General features: G+C 38.1%; 1 protein-coding gene across 1 annotated transcript; it reads left to right on the top strand.

Annotated features, from left to right (window-relative positions):
• Positions 1–4,252: 4,252 nt before the first annotated feature.
• rhoca (ras homolog family member Ca) lies at positions 4,253–19,409 on the top strand. Its single transcript, XM_012865131.3, has 5 exons — positions 4,253–4,371; positions 10,108–10,265; positions 14,051–14,171; positions 15,282–15,412; positions 17,204–19,409. The coding sequence occupies exons 2-5, from the start codon at positions 10,110–10,112 to the stop codon at positions 17,375–17,377; spliced, it is 582 nt and encodes a 193-aa protein (XP_012720585.1). The 5' UTR covers positions 4,253–4,371; positions 10,108–10,109; the 3' UTR covers positions 17,378–19,409.
• The last annotated feature ends 99 nt before the right edge of the window (positions 19,410–19,508 follow it).

Here is a 19,508-nt window from a genome sequence, read left to right as displayed (position 1 = left end):
ATGCACAGCACCTGACAAAAGACAGTCTTACAACAGAGTTTTTCTTGGATTTAACTTTAACTGGACTTTGACTACCATTCTAACTCACAGACATACTTTGATCTAAGTTGGTTACTGCAAACCTCTTAACAGGACTTCTTATGGTCTTCTTTTAAAAAATGGCCGTCTGTTTGCCACTCTTCCATAAAGGTCAGACATATGAAGTTTATGACTAATAGTTGCCCTGCATGATTTACCCGCTTTAAGTCACCATGTGCCTCCTAGCTGCTTCTCTGAATAATAATCCCCCTGCACAGCCTGTCAGGCTGGGACACCCGTGTCATGATGCAGTTTGCTCACAAACGTCTGAGGCAAAAGTTTCATTTGGTGGGACCAGAGTAAAGGAGTTGAACACAAATGCACTCCACACTTTTTAAATGATTTTGAAAACTGTGTTTCCCTTACAGTCCACTTCACAGCCATACGCAACTTTATGTTGGTCCTTCACATATAATCCCAGCTAAAGATGGGGGGGGGGGGGGGGGGGATACCACTGTAAACAATAATTTAGATGAACTTTCATAAAGCAAACGTTTACTACAGCATCAGCAAGGGGTAATCACAATATACAGTGCTTTGCTAAAGCATTCACCCTTATTGGCTTTTTTCTATTTTGTTATATTCTAATTTGCAATTTAAATGTTTTTATCTTATTTTTTAGTTGCATTTTAACAAAGTAGTCAAAATTGCTGAAGTGAAATAGGTAAAATATTTTTATAACAACTAAAAATTGGTACGTGCATCTCTGTCCACACCTTTTGCTATGAAGCCCCCAAAAGGTTCTGGTGCAGCCAATTACCTTCAAAAGTCCCATAATTAAGTGAAATAAAATCCACCTGTGTGCAGTTTAAGTGGTCACATGACCTGTCAGTATAAACACACTTTTTCTGAGAGGCCCCTAGACACTGTAGCACCACTGAGCAAGAGGCATCACACCATGAAGTTATAAGTCAGGATGGGGTTATAAAATAATATCCGAATCTTTGATGTTCCTCTGAAGCACCGTCAAAAATATCATCTTCAAATAGAAAGCACATGGTACCACAACAAACCTGCAAAGAGAGAGCGGCCCACCAAAACTTACAGACAGGGCCGGGAGGCCATTAATCAGAGAAGCAGCACAGAGACCAAAGGTAGCCCTGAATGAGCTGCAGAGCTTCACAGCAGAGACTTGGACCACAATAAGCTATATACGCTCCACAGAGTATGGGTTTATGGAAGAGTGGCCTGAAAAGACATTAATTAGAGTCAAAAACAAGAAGGCATATTTTGAGTTTGCCAAATGTCAAGTAAGCAGTTCCCACACTGCAAAAAGAGAACTAAAAGTGAGTAACATTTTTTTGAAATGAGTGTATTTTCCTTGGTTTGAGCAGCTAAATAAGACTATTTGCCAATGGAATAAGATTTTTGCACTCAAAATAAGAACAACTTATCTCCATCTTATTTCATGTGCAGGATATCAAATTATCGTATTTATGTGTAAAAATACTTATTCCATTGGCAAATAGTATTATTTAGCTGCGCAAATCAAGGAAAAACACATTAATTTAAAGAAAACTTTACTTACTTTTAGTTCCCATTTTGCAGTGCAAAAATGTATGGAGGAAGGTGCCCTGGTCAAATCAGCTGGTGTTGAAGACTGTTTTTCTTTGATGACTTGAAGCAATATTAAAAGCACATGGGTAATGCAACTAATTTGATGAAGTATAGTTTGTGTACTAGCTGCCCTTTCATAGTTTTAAATATGTATGGCTGATTAGTACTATTCATTTATTTTCTGAGAAAGACTAATTATGCTTGACTATGTGTACAAAAGTGGGGACGCACAAATCAGAAAATGTATACAAACAATTCACAACGAAACAAATGGGGAACGAATGGGAGGAAACTGGAGTCAACGTCTGTGACAGAACTGTAAGAAACCGCCTAAAGGAAATGGATTTACATACAGAAAAGCTAAACGAAAGCCATCATTAACACCTAAACAGAAAAAAAACAAGATTACAGTGGGCTAAGGAAAAGCAATCGTGGACTGTGGATGACTGGATGAAAGTCATATTCAGTGATGATTCTTGATTCTGCATTGGCCAAGGTGATGAAGTTTTGTTTGGTGCCGTTCCAATGAGACTTATAAAGATGACTGCCTGAAGAGAACATGCACATTTCCACAGTCATTGATGATATGGGGCTGTATGTCAGGTAAAGGCACAGGGGAGGTGCCCTGTCATTTCATATTCAATAAATGCAGAAGTTCACACTGAGATTTCGGACACTTTTCTTATCCCATCAATTGAAAGGATTTTTGGGGATAATTAAATTTTTTTTCAAGATGATAATGCAGCTTGCCATAGAGCAAGAACTGCTAAAACATTCCTTGAAAAAAGACACATAAGTTAATTCCTGCAAATAGTCCGGATCTTAATCCAATTGAAAATCTTTGGTGGAAGTTGAAGAAAAGGGTCCATGACAAGGCTCCAACCTGCTAAGCTGATCTGGCAACAGCAATCAGAGAAAGTTGGAGCCAGATTGATGAAGAGTACTGTCTGTCACTCATTAAGTCCATGCCTCAGAGACTGCACGCTGTTATAAAAGCCAGAGGTGGTGAAACACAATACTAGTAATGTGTTGGAGTGTTCTTTTGTTTTTCATGATTCCATAATTTCTTCCTCAGAATTGAGTCATTCCATATTTTTTTCTCTTAGCTTGGTCTAAAAGAGTAACCATTACTGACTACCACATTTTTTTTCTTGATTTCTTTTAGTGTTTCTAAAAGCCAGATAGTTGCCATTTGAAATGACTTTAGTTTTGTGTCATGTTTGTGATCTGTTTTTTTTTTTTTTTCTACAAAGTTAAACAACTGAATGAACATCCTCCAAGGCCGGTGAGTCCATCATGTTTGCCAGAGGTTGTACAAAACAATCTGCTCCCATCCCACTTATTGCACAAACTTCCTTGAACCGAACATTATGTCATCTTCGGCATGAAAGGGGAGGAGAAACCACAAGTGGCTGCTGCAGCAGACATGTCAAGTTGGTTAAAGGTAAACGCATCAAGACCGGAAACAGAATGAGACCTTCAAAATAAACGAAATATTTTATTTTACATCAATTTTTAAAACTCGTACAAGATCAACGTGATTTACGTGAAAATAAATGAACAAATGTGACCGCACATACAAAATAAGTGATACATTAAAAGGATAGTAAAAAAAAAAAAAAAAAAAAAATGAGAATCATGTAAAATGAAATAAACAGTCATTGACCTGCAGGAAATTCTGACCCATTTAGTCACAGATATTATGGACACACCAATATATTAACTGTAAGGGACAGTGGCCATGTAATAACACATATATAAGGCTATGTATCATCCTGAATAGGTCCAATGTCTTATAATACTACATCTTATTTTTATTCTGTTTTATTTTCTTACATTTTAATCATGTTAAGCACTTTGCTTTGTCTTTATACTAAAATGTGGAAAACAAATAAAATTGCATTGCCTAGGAAGAATATAGATACTGACTAAAGAGGCCTTGGGCCACCTTGTATGATCTGTACTTGCTCAGGTTCATACCTGCCAAATGACAGAGGTCCCGCTCTGAAAAGGAACATTTTAGCCAATTTAGCATCTAATTAAGGAGATTTGCTGAATGAATTCCGAAAATCTCAAGTCTGGTCAAAGTTCCTTTCTTTGGTTAATTTAGAAGCAGATGTACTTGGCTGAAGTGCTGCGGCAACTTTCTAGATTAAACATCTGAAATGTGTAAAAAACAATAAACGTGTGAAATAACAGAAACTCTGTTAATCGTAATTTTTCCCCCATTGAGTACAGGCTGCTATAATTAAATATGAAAGATTCAGAATTAATTTTAGTTTGTGGATAGAATCACTCTAAGATATTTGGCAGAAGCTTCTTTTGAAATAACTGAAAAGACCCTTTGCAAAAGTTCAGAAACGAAAGCTGTATCTTTTCATCCATTACAACATTTCTGAAGCACGTTTATTGGCTGATCTAACAGGCAGGTCTGGTATTTAAAACACTGTAACACTGCCACTTTGGTAATGAGATTAGATTCAACCGTTCTGTATGTGAAGACGGCACAGGGCAGCGCTTTTATTTTGAAATCTACAACAGCAAGTGGTCTGTTAGTTTAACTGTGATTTCTGCTGATTTTGGTGGGAGGATTTTCCTTCTGCTTTGGCTTTCAGCAGTCAGCTTCCAAAGTTAGTCAGCACTGTGGACAGAAGAAGGCTCTCTGTGAACCACCAGCAAAACTCTCTGAGGGAAAGTGGACTCATTGTCTTTGTGCGTGTATCCGGCTGTTTGCAGGTAACTATGAGAGGCTGGGTGTTGCTAAATTAATTTAGATGTTTTTTTTTTATTTGACACTGTTAAATTATACGTTTGACCGACATAACAAGTGGTGTCCTAATTTCCTTATGTCAGTGAGTATTTAATAGTTTAATGTAAAATGGTGCTATGATTTATAAGTTTAAGGTGTTATTAGGTGTGATTCGTTGAAGAAAACTGTTTAGATTGTCTCACTGACACAATCCCACATGCTGCAGATACTTTCTAACTATCAATACAATCAATCCAAGACTCTCCCTCATGGTAAATTTCTAAATGTGTTAATGAGCCATTTAATTTCCCAGGAACACTTGGTTTACATGTAAAACTTTCATTTTCAGGGTTGTTTCTTAATGTTTTGTAAAACCAAGCAGCTTCCTGATACATGTCCATGCTTACTGAAATGATCTGGTGTCAGGAGGAGATTAGAGCAACCTGTGCTTTTTAAAATGTGAAAGTTATATAGGACATTAATTAATGAATATTAAACCTAGTTGGATCTAGTGAACCGCCCCTAAACAGAAGAACTGTTGTTTTTTTTTGGCCCAGAATGTTTTAAGACTTCGCTTCATCAGCCAGTCGTTCCCATTTGTTTATCCATGAGCTGCTTTCTGGAGTAGATCTGCTCTCAGAGCCTTCCTGTGTGTCTGCCACCTCCTTTCTCATTTTAGCCTGGCCTTCTAGCTCCGTGTATCACCAGCAAATCAACCCCTCATGCCCTCTGAGTTGGCTTTAAAAGCAGGACTGTCTTCCTTTGAAGCATTTTTAAAGTTAGAGCTACTTACTGTAAAGCAGGGCGGAATGTGAGCAGGCTGTGAGTCATTTCTTTGAAATGTGCAGCTGCTGTGGCTGTATAAGCTTTCAGTTGTGATTTTTCAATCTCAGTCATTGTGTTTGAAAACAACAGCGCGTTTTTTTTTTTAAAGGAACGTATATTTTGGGAAATGGATTTGTGGTTTTTGTTACTGAACGATTAAAGGAAACATCCATAATGCTTAATAAAGGATAAATATTAAGTTAGTGACTAAGCACTGGAAACCAGCCTGAATGTCTACTTGAAGATTCTGTCTGTCGGCATCATCTGTAGCAAGTATACTTTCATTTTAACATTACAAAGTAAACTTGCACTTTGATTTTGTGCAGGGAAGTCATTAGAAAACAGGCAGGTGAGGTTCATCGGTTTTCTCATCTAAGTCTCAGCAAGAAAACAAACAATGCAACAATAAATGTAGTAGTATCATGTAGTAGCAGCTAGTACTGCCATTACCAGTTTACTTATCTGACATAGAAAGTATTCCTGGATCAGTGCTTTTGTTTTCTTATTGTGTGTCTCTGCTCTGTCTTCTCTAACCCTCAGTCGGTCATGGCAGATGGCCGTTCACACTGAGCCAGGTTCTGCTGGAGGTTTCTTCCTGTTAAAGGGGAGTTTTCCTCTCCACTGTCGCTACATGCATGCCCAGTATGAGGGATTGCTGCAAAGTCAGCGACACAATGCAAGCATTATCGCAACATGCTCATCCAGGAGGAGTGAACGCTGCAAGTCAATGACTTGAAGCAATCTGCTGGGTTTCCAGGTTTAAATCTGTCTGTATGATTTGGTGAAATTTACTTTGTAACAAGCCTTGAGATGACGTGCTGTGACTTGGCGCAATGCAAACTGAATTGACTATTTAATGCAAAGTGATTTTTGTAAATCATGAATTGCCTTATCTAGATCCTTATCCTGTATTCATTTAAAGAACATTCAGATCCAGATTTTAATTTAAGTGCTATCTATTTAAATTTTATCTGATGCCAAAAAACCTGTTGCACCCATTTTCCAACCTAATGATTCTGAACTTGCTTCTCGTAAGTCAGCTTCAGCTTTCTAGAGACTTTCCTGCTTATGTCAGTTCGCAATATATTCAAAAATTCCCTATTATAAATATAAAGGCTCAAAGTGTAGCTTGCTGCTTGTCTGGTTGACCATCAGAATTAGCCAGATATACATTGTAAATTTAACTAAAAGGGTCTCTTTGAGTTTGCAAACTTAAGTTATTTCTCAGACCATGTGGCTGCAGGCTCGTTCTTGACAGCCTCAGGATCTCGTTGTTTTTCTCTTTCCTTATAAAAACACACACAATTTAGGTGATTACTTGATAACTGGGTTAATTCTGGTCTTTCAGGGTTCAAAAGCCAAATTCAACCCTTAATTATTTTAACCCCCTTTTTTCTTCAGTTATGAAGAGTTTAACCAAGTTTAGATTGGAAATATGAAGAACTCCTCGATGTTGCATAGAAAACACAGAACCTGGGAAATAGGTTGTTATTACTGTCCTCAAGGAAAATGTTAATTTGTTTATTCATTGATTTCATTATGTTGTTGTGGCATTGTTGGCCTTTTATTGGTTTCATGCTTGTGTATGTGGGACATTATTGTTAATAAACCCACTTGAATGAAAGGTGGTTCCTCATTGGTTAGGGTCATTATCTGCTCTCACATGACTCATCTTGTCCCATAACTTCTGGCGGCCCAGAACTGGGGAAACTGCCATAGAGAGAAAGAGGTGGAAGTGTTGTGTTCGTTAGAATGGGGCACTGGTTTTGGTTTTTACAAAATTACTCTGTCACACAAACATCACAGCTTTTCCGTATCAGTTACCACAAAGGCTATAATGCAGGACCTGTGGAGTATTCTGAGGCTAGCTGAAACTGAAGTTTAGCATCGGATACTTGGAGCTGCAATAGTTCAGGTTAGGAATCTCAAAGCCAGCCCAACAGGGGTAATTATTAGTTTTAACTGACTGAAGGCATAAGAAATACTAAAGAAATAATAGTTTTTGTCTATTTATTTTTTTTATTTTTTTAAGTGCCATATTTATTCTCACACTTCAAACAGTTCCTATAAATGAAAGTCATGAGTGTTATAATTAGCTTTTTAAGTTATTCTGAGTATCTATGAACCTTCATGCCTCCTGTTTCCCTGAGGTATAAACCTGATGTGACGCAGAGACACACATGATCAATATTCTGGAGCGGCACCCGTGTGCCAAGCTTGCACATAAATTAATCAAGATAATAGGGGAGATAAAATAAAAACATGCAAGGCTCACTGTTGCTGCTGAACCAAAAGAAAGAGTGGCATCTTAGGATAACCACGTCTCTATAAAAAACGTCGGACCCTGTTAACATGCCAACCAGCTGTTTGGGAGGCGTGGCATCAAAGCAACTCTGCCACCAAAAACATCAGCATGTGAAGTTTGATTAACACTATATTTTCACTTTAATTGGAGCTGTTTACGAGTTTAATATATCGCTTTTCTGCAACACAAACTTCAGGGGGGTTCTGATGTAAAACAAATTATGAATACAGGGATGCCCATTACAAGGAAAATACATAACTTTGTCCTATTGCTGGAAACTGGGATATTAATAGACGCATTTCTTTTCTTTATCGTTTCATCACATTCTAACAACTGTCCCTCAGCAACTTGGCAACTGAAAACAGCATAACATAACGTCAACATGCAGAGCAGGAATGCATCACATGCATTGAGCCTTCGAGATTGTGATACTGCAAACCCAAATAGTGTGACGACGACTGTAATTTGATATATTGTGCAGCTTTAAATGAATATGCAGAAAAGTACCTTGTAGCTGCTGTAAAGTGTTGTGGAAGCTCTATGATGCTGTGGGCATTAAAAATGCTAAAACATAAGAAATCTTTTGAAATTGGCAGTCAAGACAGCGGTCCTTGAAAACAAATTGTATTTACTAAGGTGGTATTTGTTATAAAAGCTCAGAGTACCGCTGATGTACGCAGAGGAAAGTCAAAGATCCCTCTCTGTATGATCTAACTTTGTGAATTGTTTTAGGAGGAAACTTTATTTTAAGGCTCTTGCATAGTTTTACCAGTAGTTCAAGTACAGTAAGTGTGCCAGGCACGGAAACTATTACTAACAGACTTTTGTGGTTGAAGTTTTTACTGGAGAAAACGATTTTCAGTTGCTTCTGTATTGGTTGTAGTTAACAAATATTCTGCTCTTCCTTATTAATACACAAACTTTCATCTGGTACCAGGGACATTATATATGCCACCTTAAATTGGTTGTGGATAAATATTTTTTCCTTTGCACACTAGCATTGTGTAAAGGTGAATCCGATTTGCGATATAAGCACGGAAAGGAAATAAAACCGGCTGTTTCACTGCTACAGTCACAATGAATATGATCTAGATGACAAGGCATCAGTAATTACTGCCAGCCACCTAAACTTCCTCTTTCTGTCGTTACTATCCATGAGCCTCCACATTTTGATAGATAATTTATTCTTTTCCTATATATGCTAGCAATAATATGGGTCGTTTGAAGGTGTCCAGTTGTGCTATATAATGTTCTGTCATACAGGTTAATTTAAAAAAAGGTGTGCATGCGCTACGACTGGTATGGTGTGTTAGCAAATCTGGGTATTTTCCTTTTTTATCGTAACTGAAGGGAGGAAACCATTGGAACAAAAACATGTTTTTAAAATCTCTGAAGCAGCACCAGAGGATTTGGAAAATGAAGGTGTGGACCTTGAGGCAACAGACAGAAATAGGCTCAGACTATGATCTGTGTTTCTAAAAGGAGACGGCCATTAAGGTTATTAATGGGGCAAACACACAAAATCTTCAACTTTGCTGCCAGACAAACCTGACTATCTATGGAAATGGGTTCACTTAGCAAGATATTTAGTCATAAACCATTTATTTTATTTTACTTCACTAAACCTTGTCCTAACATGTCAAGCTTTTATTGTAAAGTTCAATTTAATTGGTGGTGGTATATAGATATATACATATATAGATACACATATCTATATCTAGATAGATAGATAGATAGATAGATAGATAGATAGATAGATAGATAGATAGATAGATAGATAGATAGATAGATAGATAGATAGATAGATAGATAGATAGATAGATAGATAGATAGATAGATAGATAGATAGATATTATGCACAGGTGGCAGGGGGACTTCAGCTCACCAAGTTGGCTCGCCACCTAAACCAGCTGAGTTTTTTGACGATACAGTGGAATGTTTATTGGTTAATTTTGCTCATATTTACTCACCATAATATAGGTACATTCATTTTAGTTTGTGTGTTCTTTTTTTATAGCCACACACGCCACTAAGTTTATTGTCCCATGTAATTGTCATTTTCACGACACTGAGGTTGTTGCAGATTTATGTCTGTTTCCTTTTTTGTAATTAATTATGTAGTTGAAGTGTATCTCTGTCGAGAGCTGGACTTGTCTAATGTAAAGTTGTTCAGTGGTTTTTATAGGCGCCCGCAGCTAAATTAATTTCCTGTACTCATTTCTCATTCTCGTGTATTTCAGAGATGAATAAACAAGATCAAAAAGGTGTGAGATTAGATTTTCATGTCCCATCTCCTGTCTGCTCCATTTTTTTTAATGTATTTTAGATTTACATTTGGTGATAAAAGTTGCCTGTGACCGACTGCACAACAGATGGCCTCCCTCTTTGTGTAATACAATCCAGTTCACTCGTTCAAACTGGAATCCTTGTGGTTACACTGCATGAGCAGAGAAGCGTTTTGCTCTTCATCTCCACAGATATAAAACTCTCTGAAAGTTACAAATTGGTAGCAATGTGGGTCACTTTTTGGAGGAAATGAACATAAGTACTTTGTTGAGTTCTTACCAAACTCTTGTTTCTCTTCTCCCAACAGAAATGTCAGGAATTCGGAAGAAACTGGTGATCGTTGGAGACGGAGCTTGTGGGAAAACGTGTCTTCTCATAGTGTTTAGTAAGGACCAGTTTCCTGAGGTCTATGTCCCAACAGTGTTTGAGAACTACATTGCGGACATCGAAATTGATGGAAAGCAGGTTGGTACTATTAACGCTTAGGGGAGCCCTTTGAAAGTCATGTAATTTGTTAAAGGTTTGTCAGCTTCTTTCAGCCCATAACTGTTTTTTTACATGTTGTTATAAATGTTGCATCCAACTGCTTCTGGTTCTCCTTTTTGTCAACTTCACAAGATAAGATTCAGTGTCTGCTTGCATTCCTGAAATAAAAATCTGGTCCTATGTTTGTATTGGCATTACAGACATCATATCAAGTTAAAAACGATTTATCCTTTGCTGAAAGTTTTTGCACTTTACCACTTTTGCCAATACCTTGGTGGGTATGAAACCATTGTAAAAACTAAAATAAATAGTGACCCCCTGCTAAGACAACCAAAAACATAATTATACCTACTTTTTTATGACATTGTCTAAAGAGAAGAAATTAATATAATTGACTTGAAATATGCAGAGCATGTTCTACAATCAAAGCAGTCGAAGCCTTCCAACTTGCATCGTTCTATATTTATCACACTAGATAAAATCTTTAAGCCAATGTTAAGACTTAGCCATTGCTTAGACCGCATCTCACTCTCTAGTCTAATAAACATTTTAAATTTGGTTCATATTATATTTACTACTATTATTATTTATCATACTTATAGCTTGGTTAACTTATATGCTTACAATCTCGTCAGTGCAGTAAGTGCCAGTTAACAAGATAAATTATATTGCTGCTATTTAATTTAATAAACACATTGAAACATGAATGGTGGGATGTTGTCCTTACCCAATTCCAATGGAAATCATATCCCAGCTGTGTTTTACCTGTTGGTTTGTGTTACTAACTGCAGAACAAAGCATTCAAATGCTTATCTTTTACTCAGAGCAGCTCTGCCCCCAACTAAGCAGTTGAGTTAAAAAAAGCAACTAACCACAGTCCATAAACATGTGGATATTGACTATAAAGATAAAAACATATATATATTTTGGTGGTTTCTGGCAATAAATAATCTTATTTCTGTTGAGAAGTTTAGCATTTTACATTTTCACCTTGATTTGATTCAGTTTGGAGCACATTTGGGGCTGTTTGTACCTTATTTGTGTGGTTTTCATTGGTTAGCCCAGTGGGTCACCTCTTAGTGCCCTTACAGAGCGACAGAAATGGAACTGACTGGCAGAGTTTGGAGAAATACTGCTATCTGGATAATAAGCAAGCTTTAAGAGGGCGGCTTTCCGTTAGTTCTTATTTTTAACAAATTGTTCTCTTAGACAGTTTAAGTAATTGGATGTGTTAATGTCTAAAATCTAAACTTAGCTCTAAACGTGTGTTTTTGCTAGGTTACGATGTGAATGGACAAACCTTCTAGTGGCCTAAGCCTCTTTTCATATGATGAGTTGTGAAACTTTGTATTTGGTCTTGCTGTTGGACCTAAAGATGACTTGTTATGCCGAAGGGGTTTTGTTCTCTTAATCCGACCGCTGGTGCAGAATCACCACTTGGAAAAACAGGAAATGACTATACTTCCTGGCTTCCTGTTCAGACAGGGAACAAGGATGTCTCCTGGCAATCCCCCTCCCTGCCTCAGAACCCTCGTGCTGCTCTTGTCCGATAAGTCTTTTATTTCCTGTCCTCGTCCCGCTTGCTTTTGGATGCAAGGAGGGCCCAGTGGCTGCTGCATGGAAGCAAATCCATGCATGAGTTACCTCCTTCTACGGGGAGATAACTTGGTGACGCCATGCGAAGAACTATTGGATCTCGCATAACTGCTAATCTCTTATGAAACCGGATGGACTACATTTTTGTTCAGCTTCTAAACTTAAACCTTTTAACCCTGAGGTGAAGAACATTCTCACTGTCACACATTCAGCGCTGGTTTGATTCTATAAATAGCTCTTTTCCTTTTTTTCCTTTTCTTTAAGTCGAAGTCTAGAGCTCACACCTTGTCTAGTGGGAACATAATGATCTGTTTGCTCATGCTGTCTCAACAGCGTAGGGCCACCTCCCACCCTCTGCACTGGCAAACCTCTATTTTAGGACTTATGACTGAGTCCTGTGCTCACTGTGGGAACGTCAGAATTCACCCAAAAGTCCCACCATTAAAGCGCAGCTGTTTATGCCCTTACAGGGACTGAGGCTATATGGTTAGATTTCTAAATATCTCCAACTGTCTCTAATTAATCAGCGGTGTGAAAGCATGAGGATTGTCTCCAGGGTCATTTTCAGCTGACGACATAAGATAAAGCTACAGTGAGGTCAGAGCTGCTCTGATGATGTAAAAATAAATGCCTAAATACATTTTTATTTTTTTCCCTCTAAAACAAAGAATCTATAATGGATTCCCCAAACCACTCAAAAGTTACCATTTAATCTTGGAGTGGAGAATCAGGTTTCCTGTCAAGTAATGCTGACATTACTCAGTTATTCATTTTTAAACTGCTAGGCTTCTGTAAATTTATTCAAATATAAAACAGTTTTTCCATCACTGTTGACAGGTATAATTAGTTAATGGAAATAAAGCTTTTAGCTTCTAATTGAAAATGGGGAGGTTATATCTTTACAGACTTTTTTGGTACATATAACGTTGCCAGTGAAGTTCATAAAATGTCTGAAAATTAACCCGACAACCATAATCTAAACAAGTGGTTATTAATTCTGGTCCATAGGACTTACTGCCCGACGTGCTTTAGATGTCTCTCTGCTCCAGCATGCCTGAATCAAATGATTGCATGACTTAAAAAAAAAACTTTTTGCTTTACCATACACCCTTAAATGTTTATAACATTTTGAGTGTCATCTGATTCTTGATGGAATATAGTATTTTTGCAAATGTGTCCTCCATCATCAAAGCTACAATGGTTTATATATATTCTATTTTTTACACGGCTCAGCAAACACCACAAAATGCTTTTGAAGGGTACCCATTAGTGTTTGTACTTTATTTTTCTTCAGGCATGCTGCTGCAGAAGACGCTGTATATCTTTAATGATTAGAATGTGTTTTTAGAATATTAATATGTTTATGCATTATTATAACACCCACATAAGAGAGCAAATGCATGCTGTAATAAGTATTTAAGACAGTTGTGTGGAGGCAGGAAAACATCTAAAACATGCGTGACATTGGGTCCTGAGGGCCAAAATTGAAAACTACAGAACTGAACTGACCAAATCAATAATCTAGAACAATAATCCTCAGTTCAGGTTAAGGCCCTGAACACACCAGAGTCAAACAACCAGGTCATGAGCAGGACTCTGGAGAGCTTGACTGCATACTGCGGAGATAATTCAGCCATTTTATTCAGGTGTGTTGGGTCAGGGACACGTCTAAACGCTGCAGGGCACTCGCTCTCGAGGACTGTTCTGGAAGTTTACCTGACCTGATATTATACTCTGATCAAAAGTTTTTATATAATTTTTCTGAGCAGTATAGAAAAAGTAAGCATTGTTCACTTACTGTTGTTTTGCCAGATGGAAAATTACCAGGAAATATATTTTTAGCAAAATTTTTTTGGTGGGGGGACAAAACAGCAAAGCAGATTTCCTCCAGACTGGGTCCTGAAAGCCTTGTAATAAATTAAAGCGCCGCCATTGAATCCTTCCATCATTTTTTTGATTGGTAAATGGCCTTTACTTTTATAGCGCTTTATCCAGTCCACTGGCAAAAAATTAGTGACTCTCAAAAAAAAAGAATAAAAAAAGAATGATGGAACAAATTGGAGAAATATTTTAAAGATTAGGTTATTTTTCAGAAATGTAAATAAATCCACAAAGTATGAAAGGTGTATTGTTTTATTTTTTGCTTAAATATTTGCTTTTATCCCCAGGTGGAGCTGGCGTTGTGGGATACTGCAGGCCAAGAGGACTACGACCGGTTGAGGCCTCTTTCGTACCCCGACACAGACGTCATCCTCATGTGCTATTCCATTGACAGCCCAGATAGTTTAGGTGAGGAAATCTTAAAACTTCTGATCAACGCACAATAGGTCCCCTTCATTCATCCATTGGCAATACCTGCAGGAGAGACAACATTGCTGGGGACTGCGGTTTCCTTTGAGCTCTCTGTCTGCCCGTGTTATTCCTGTAGACTATCTGAGAAGCCCTGGACTCACCAACAGACGTCTTTTCATTTTAATCTAGACCCATTTAACGCTTTTCTGGTTTAGGACCACCTTGCAGACCAGCTGTCACTTAAGTCTTCTGCTGCATCCAAAAACCTTTCCTGGTGCTACATTTCAAAAACCAGCTGGATGGACTGGAGTGAAGCTTCATGTTCATGTTTCATGTTTCTAAAAAACATATTCCGGCTGTTGTCAGTTACATCTTGCATATGTGATGGTAAAGACATGCATTAATAGCCATTGCACAGGCAGGTCGAGGAGACCAAGCTTTCAGACAAACCTTTTAGGCGCAGGCCTGCAGTAATTTCACCAGGACAAACCAGAAGAGTAGGAGGTGTACTGATCTCTCTGTGGTCCGGATCCTTTTCCGGTCAAAGAATCAGGCAAGGAGTGCAGAGCTGTAGAAATTTTATTTTGCCAAGAATAGACAATGATTCATCTTGGAAGACCACATCCACTCGTCTTCTCAATTACAGAACAGTTAAAAAATACATCCTTATGGGAAGGAGGGTTTTAAACGAAACTGAAGGTCTGTGATTTTTTTGTTTTCGGTGTTTTTACTGCATTTTTATGTCTTATTGGATGTTCTTAAAGGACTCAGAGATGAGACAAAATGTAAATGTTACTATTTAACCAGTTTCAGAGTAAATGCTTGTTTGCATTTAGGGAAACCTCACAGCTGTTATCGCAGTTTGGTTGCGCTTACATTTACATTTTACAGCAAACATAACCGACTCAATTATCTTACAAGATCATATTCATTCATATCCACTTAATAATCGTTCACTAAACTCCTTAAAATGACACTGTGGGAACTGGCGCAGCCAAAAAAAATAATTCTGCACTAACAAGTCCGCAGAGCAATTAAACCTTAAATCTGGACTCTGCTCTGCTTTATGTTCTAATTCCTTATATTTTTCTTTTTCCCTCGGAGCAGAGAATATTACTGAAAAGTGGACGTCTGAGGTGAGACACTTCTGTCCAAACGTTCCAATCATCCTGGTGGGGAACAAGAAGGATCTGCGGAACGACGAAAACACACGGAAAGAACTGGCCAAGATGAAGCAGGTATGAGGAGCCCTGATATCCGGACCCAAGTGTTTAAGCCGGTCAAATCTCCGGAATAATAAAATGAAGACGTATTAGTTGCATGGTCGTTTGTCAGTTAATAGAACTCTTTAGGAATATATTGATGCACTGGGATTTAGCCCAACATTGACAAAGTTTTCCTGCACTTCTTTTTTCTTTTAACTACACGTTTTGAGTATTGGAAGGGTCTTTAAACAATAAAGTATATATTAGGAAAGCCATGTTGAGCAACTATTGTCCCAACAGAATGATTCAGACTCCAAAACATTGCACAGCAGCTGAAATATGACAAACGTGTTCTTTCTTTAAAATTAATTCAGACATATATAAAGACACCACCAAAACCATGAAAACAGTGAACATGGAAAGATAAATATTTTGCCCTTAAACCTCTTCTAGGTCAGACAAGCTCAACCAATTATTTCCAGCGGTCATTTGGCAAAAAGCATTCACACCTTGAACAGGTCACCAGTCCATCTCAGGACAACATGGAGACAAATAGGACAAATGGCCATGCATTCACGCCTCTGGGAAAATTTAGAGTTAAAAAATTTAGAGTTAACATCAGTCCTTTTTCTACGATTAAAGGACTGATGTCTCAGCAGGATCTAGAAAAACTAACCCATGCGTTTATTTGTAGTCGAATTGATTACTGCAACGGTGTTTTCACAGGCCTGCCTAAAAAGTGGATCAGAACGCTGCTGCCCGCGTTCTCACTTAGACTAAGAAAGTAGAGCACATCACCCCAGTTCTAAAGTCCTTCCACTGGCTCCCTGTATCTCAGAGAATAGACTTTAAAATACTTCTGTTAGTCTATAAATCCTTAAATGGCTTAGCACCTAAATACATCACAGACTTGTTATCAGCGTATAAACCATCCAGACCACTCAGGTCTTCTGGCTCCAGCCTACTCTGCATACTCAGAACCAGAACCAAACATGGAGAAGCAGCATTTAGTTCCTATGCTCCAATTATCTGGAACAAACTTCCAGAAAACTGTAAAGATGTGGAAAACCTTAGTTCCTTTAAATCAAGATTAAAAACGCATTTGTTTAAAATTGCCTTCAACTGTCCTAGTTAACCGAATCACCACTTTTTTGTTCTATTTTCTACCTATATTTTATTCCTACTTGCTTTTATTCTGTTTTATTTTGCTATATTTTAATCATGTAAAGCACTTTGCATTGTCTTTGTACTGAGTTGTGCTATATAAATAAATTTGCCTTGCCTTGCCTAAACACTTGTTTCTAAACTTTGGAAAGAAGCAGTACTTTCTAAGTAAAAGAACCGTAGCATCAAACTAATTTGTGCAAAAGCTTAACTTTCTTTGGACCCACAGCATACCTAAGTTAAAATGACCTCTAGCTAAAAGCACAAATACAAGTTATTTTTTTTAAATGGTTTAGATCAGGGGTCACCAACATGGTACCCATGGACACCAAGTAGGCCCCAAAGACCACATGTGGCGCCCACGAGCCTGTTGTAAAAAAAAAAAAGCACAGTCCAGTGTAATGAGCTGCATCTAAAACTTTATTTTATTCTGTTACACTTGCATTTGTATAGATTTAAAAATTACTATATCTATAACAAAGCAGGAAAATGTGTTTATTTTACATAAAGTTGATGTGAACTCTGACGGATTTTTAGGTCAAATGTCAGTACTGGTAGCCCTTCGGATGACTCTGTACCAGTGAAGTACCTCTCAGTTTCAAAAAGGTTGGTGACCCCTGATTTAGATCGTATCTAAACAACTCTGATCTAATCCTGCAGGAGCCGGTGAAGACAGAAGAAGGAAAAGACGTGGCGATGCGGATCGGGGCTTTCGGCTTCTTGGAGTGCTCTGCTAAGACGAAGGATGCTGTCCGGGACGTGTTTGAATTGGCCACGAGAGCAGCGCTGCAGGTCAAAAAGTCCAAAACGATGAAAGGCTGCGTGCTGCTGTGAGCCGTATCCAGGCCCAGAAACCATGAAGTTAGCTGACCTGTAGAAGTAAAGCAGGACGCACAGAGAGGACTGACCTTTATTCAAACTGATCGCTGTACTGTATCTCACGTATAATTCAAAGGGGGGAAAATAAATCAGGCAGGCAAAGGGAGTGAAGACAAACATACCAAGTACAAAGAATGGACATTACTGTATATTATTGCTATGATTAAAAGTGACGTTATAAGCCTTATGTTTTGCTTTTGTTGCAGACCGTCATTACACTAAACTTTTTTTTTTGTTTGTTTTACATTATTTTCTACTTCGTTATTCTTTGCAAAACCAGGGGAGCAGCATCCTATGATCTTTATGGAGGAAGTCTTGCGTTACCAATTCAGCTCTGTTTACAATGGAAATATCCTTTAATGGGTGGACCTGGTGCCTGTTTTAAGTTCCCACAACGCCATTTGTACATGTTGGGTTTCAAACGGGCTAAAATAGGAGAGAACCGTTCGCTGTGCTGTAACAAAACCACAACTTTTAGCTCTGCTGGCAGATCATGACGCAAAAAAAATGGCTACCTGCACTCCTTCACATTCTCAGTATTTTAGTCTATGCACGTTAAACGTAAACGCAGCAAATGGCTTTTGACACGAGGGAAATGATCTGTGAAGTGGGCTTTCCCTTCTGTGAACTAATTCAGCCTTCTCTTAAATAAGGATAATCTGCGAAGTGGATGAAGATGATAGGAGGCAGATGCTACAATCTGACAACGAGCCACTGTGACTCGTTTGTGCACAATAGAGGTCAGGACTAACAGGAGGACGACTTGGCTGAAAGAGATCACACAAAGCCATGACCTGTTTATTTGTCCTACATTTTTCTGCTTCTTCTCAACTGAGTCAGTCTCAATTACTGCTGGAATTTAACCAGCGGTCTACCAGTTGGCCCTGTTTGGCAGGCTCACGTTTTCCAGTAAGACGGCATTCTTTACACCTCTGAGAAGAGCAGAGACGTAATCGAATAGTTTTAGCCCAGTGCATCCAGTTTCCCCTCCCCAGACCAGACAGTGTGGCGTCCTGATGCTAGCTAGCCAAAGAAGAAAAGTGTAAACTTCTTGACATGTTTGACAAAAGCTTCTCTTTGATTTGACGGACTTTTTTTTTTTCTTTTTTTGTAAAAGACCGCTATGCAGTTTGGACTCAAGTATTGATCACAAAAACTGACGAAACGTCGATGAAAATACAAAAATACTACCTTATTCTCGTGCACCTTAAAAAAAAATGACAAAACCTAATTTCAAAGCAGCAGACCTTTGCCTTCAGACTCACCTTGTGATTGCATATCTGTCGGTCCACAGTTGATGTAAAAAAAAGGACACTTTCAAGTGCTTCTTTTTTGCCTGTGTTAATTTTTTGGTCTTCTTTGCATGAAGGATGACTTTTTAAAGTCTCAGTCAAAAAGCTACTTTCTTAACCAAGTACACCAGGGTGGTAAGAGGTACGCCCAGTCTGTCAGTACTGTTTGCACATCAAGCTCAATCCCGCTGCTGGTTAATGACCGAGCAACAGTTTCTGTGTTGAAGGTTTTAGACGACAAGCTCAACATCAAGACAAATGAACAGATTGGAAATTGTATGTAAAGATGCCTTCTGCTTTTTGACAGCCGTGGCTGAGTTTGAAAGCTTTATGAGCTCTATGCTAAGTAATTGACATGAATCAGAGCTTAACACAGAAAAAAAAAAAAAAAAAAAATTTGAATAAATAAAATTCCTTCAAAGCAGCAGTTAGGTAAATGTATCACCGCTGCCATACAGCCGACATTTTGTATGCAGGCAATCTGAAGGAAAATCAAACTATTATGATAGAAATAGACAGTTATGAAAAGCCTCGGCCATACAGGCATATCAATCTCAAGCTTCTGCTCTGTTTCTTAGTTAGAGTGAGTTTTTTTTAAATCAAAGGATGATCTAACTATGGCACAGTTACAACCACATTCGAAACTATATGGTCTGTTTTGTCTGACCTGAATGATTAAACTATTTTTGAAACAAGCTGGATTGTTTTGTTTTTTTTGTTTGTTTTTTTAAAATGGTGAACTAAGGTCAAATCTGTGGGGGGTTATTTCCATAGAATGTGAAAAGGTATGGAAT

This window comes from Fundulus heteroclitus, chromosome 20 (assembly GCF_011125445.2).
Source record: "Fundulus heteroclitus isolate FHET01 chromosome 20, MU-UCD_Fhet_4.1, whole genome shotgun sequence".
Lineage (NCBI taxonomy): Eukaryota > Metazoa > Chordata > Actinopteri > Cyprinodontiformes > Fundulidae > Fundulus > Fundulus heteroclitus.
The sequence above is the reverse complement of the archived record's forward strand: the minus strand, read 5'-3'. Positions and strand labels throughout refer to the sequence as shown.

Excerpts from the sequence above, each read along its gene's own strand:
- rhoca (XM_012865131.3), top strand. The coding sequence starts at position 10,110 with ATGTCAGGAATTCGGAAGAAACTGGTGATCGTTGGAGACGGAGCTTGT. Across the intron at positions 14,172-15,281 it reads TGACAGCCCAGATAGTTTAG|AGAATATTACTGAAAAGTGG; the intron begins GTGAGGAAATCT and ends CCCTCGGAGCAG. Across the intron at positions 15,413-17,203 it reads AACTGGCCAAGATGAAGCAG|GAGCCGGTGAAGACAGAAGA; the intron begins GTATGAGGAGCC and ends CTAATCCTGCAG.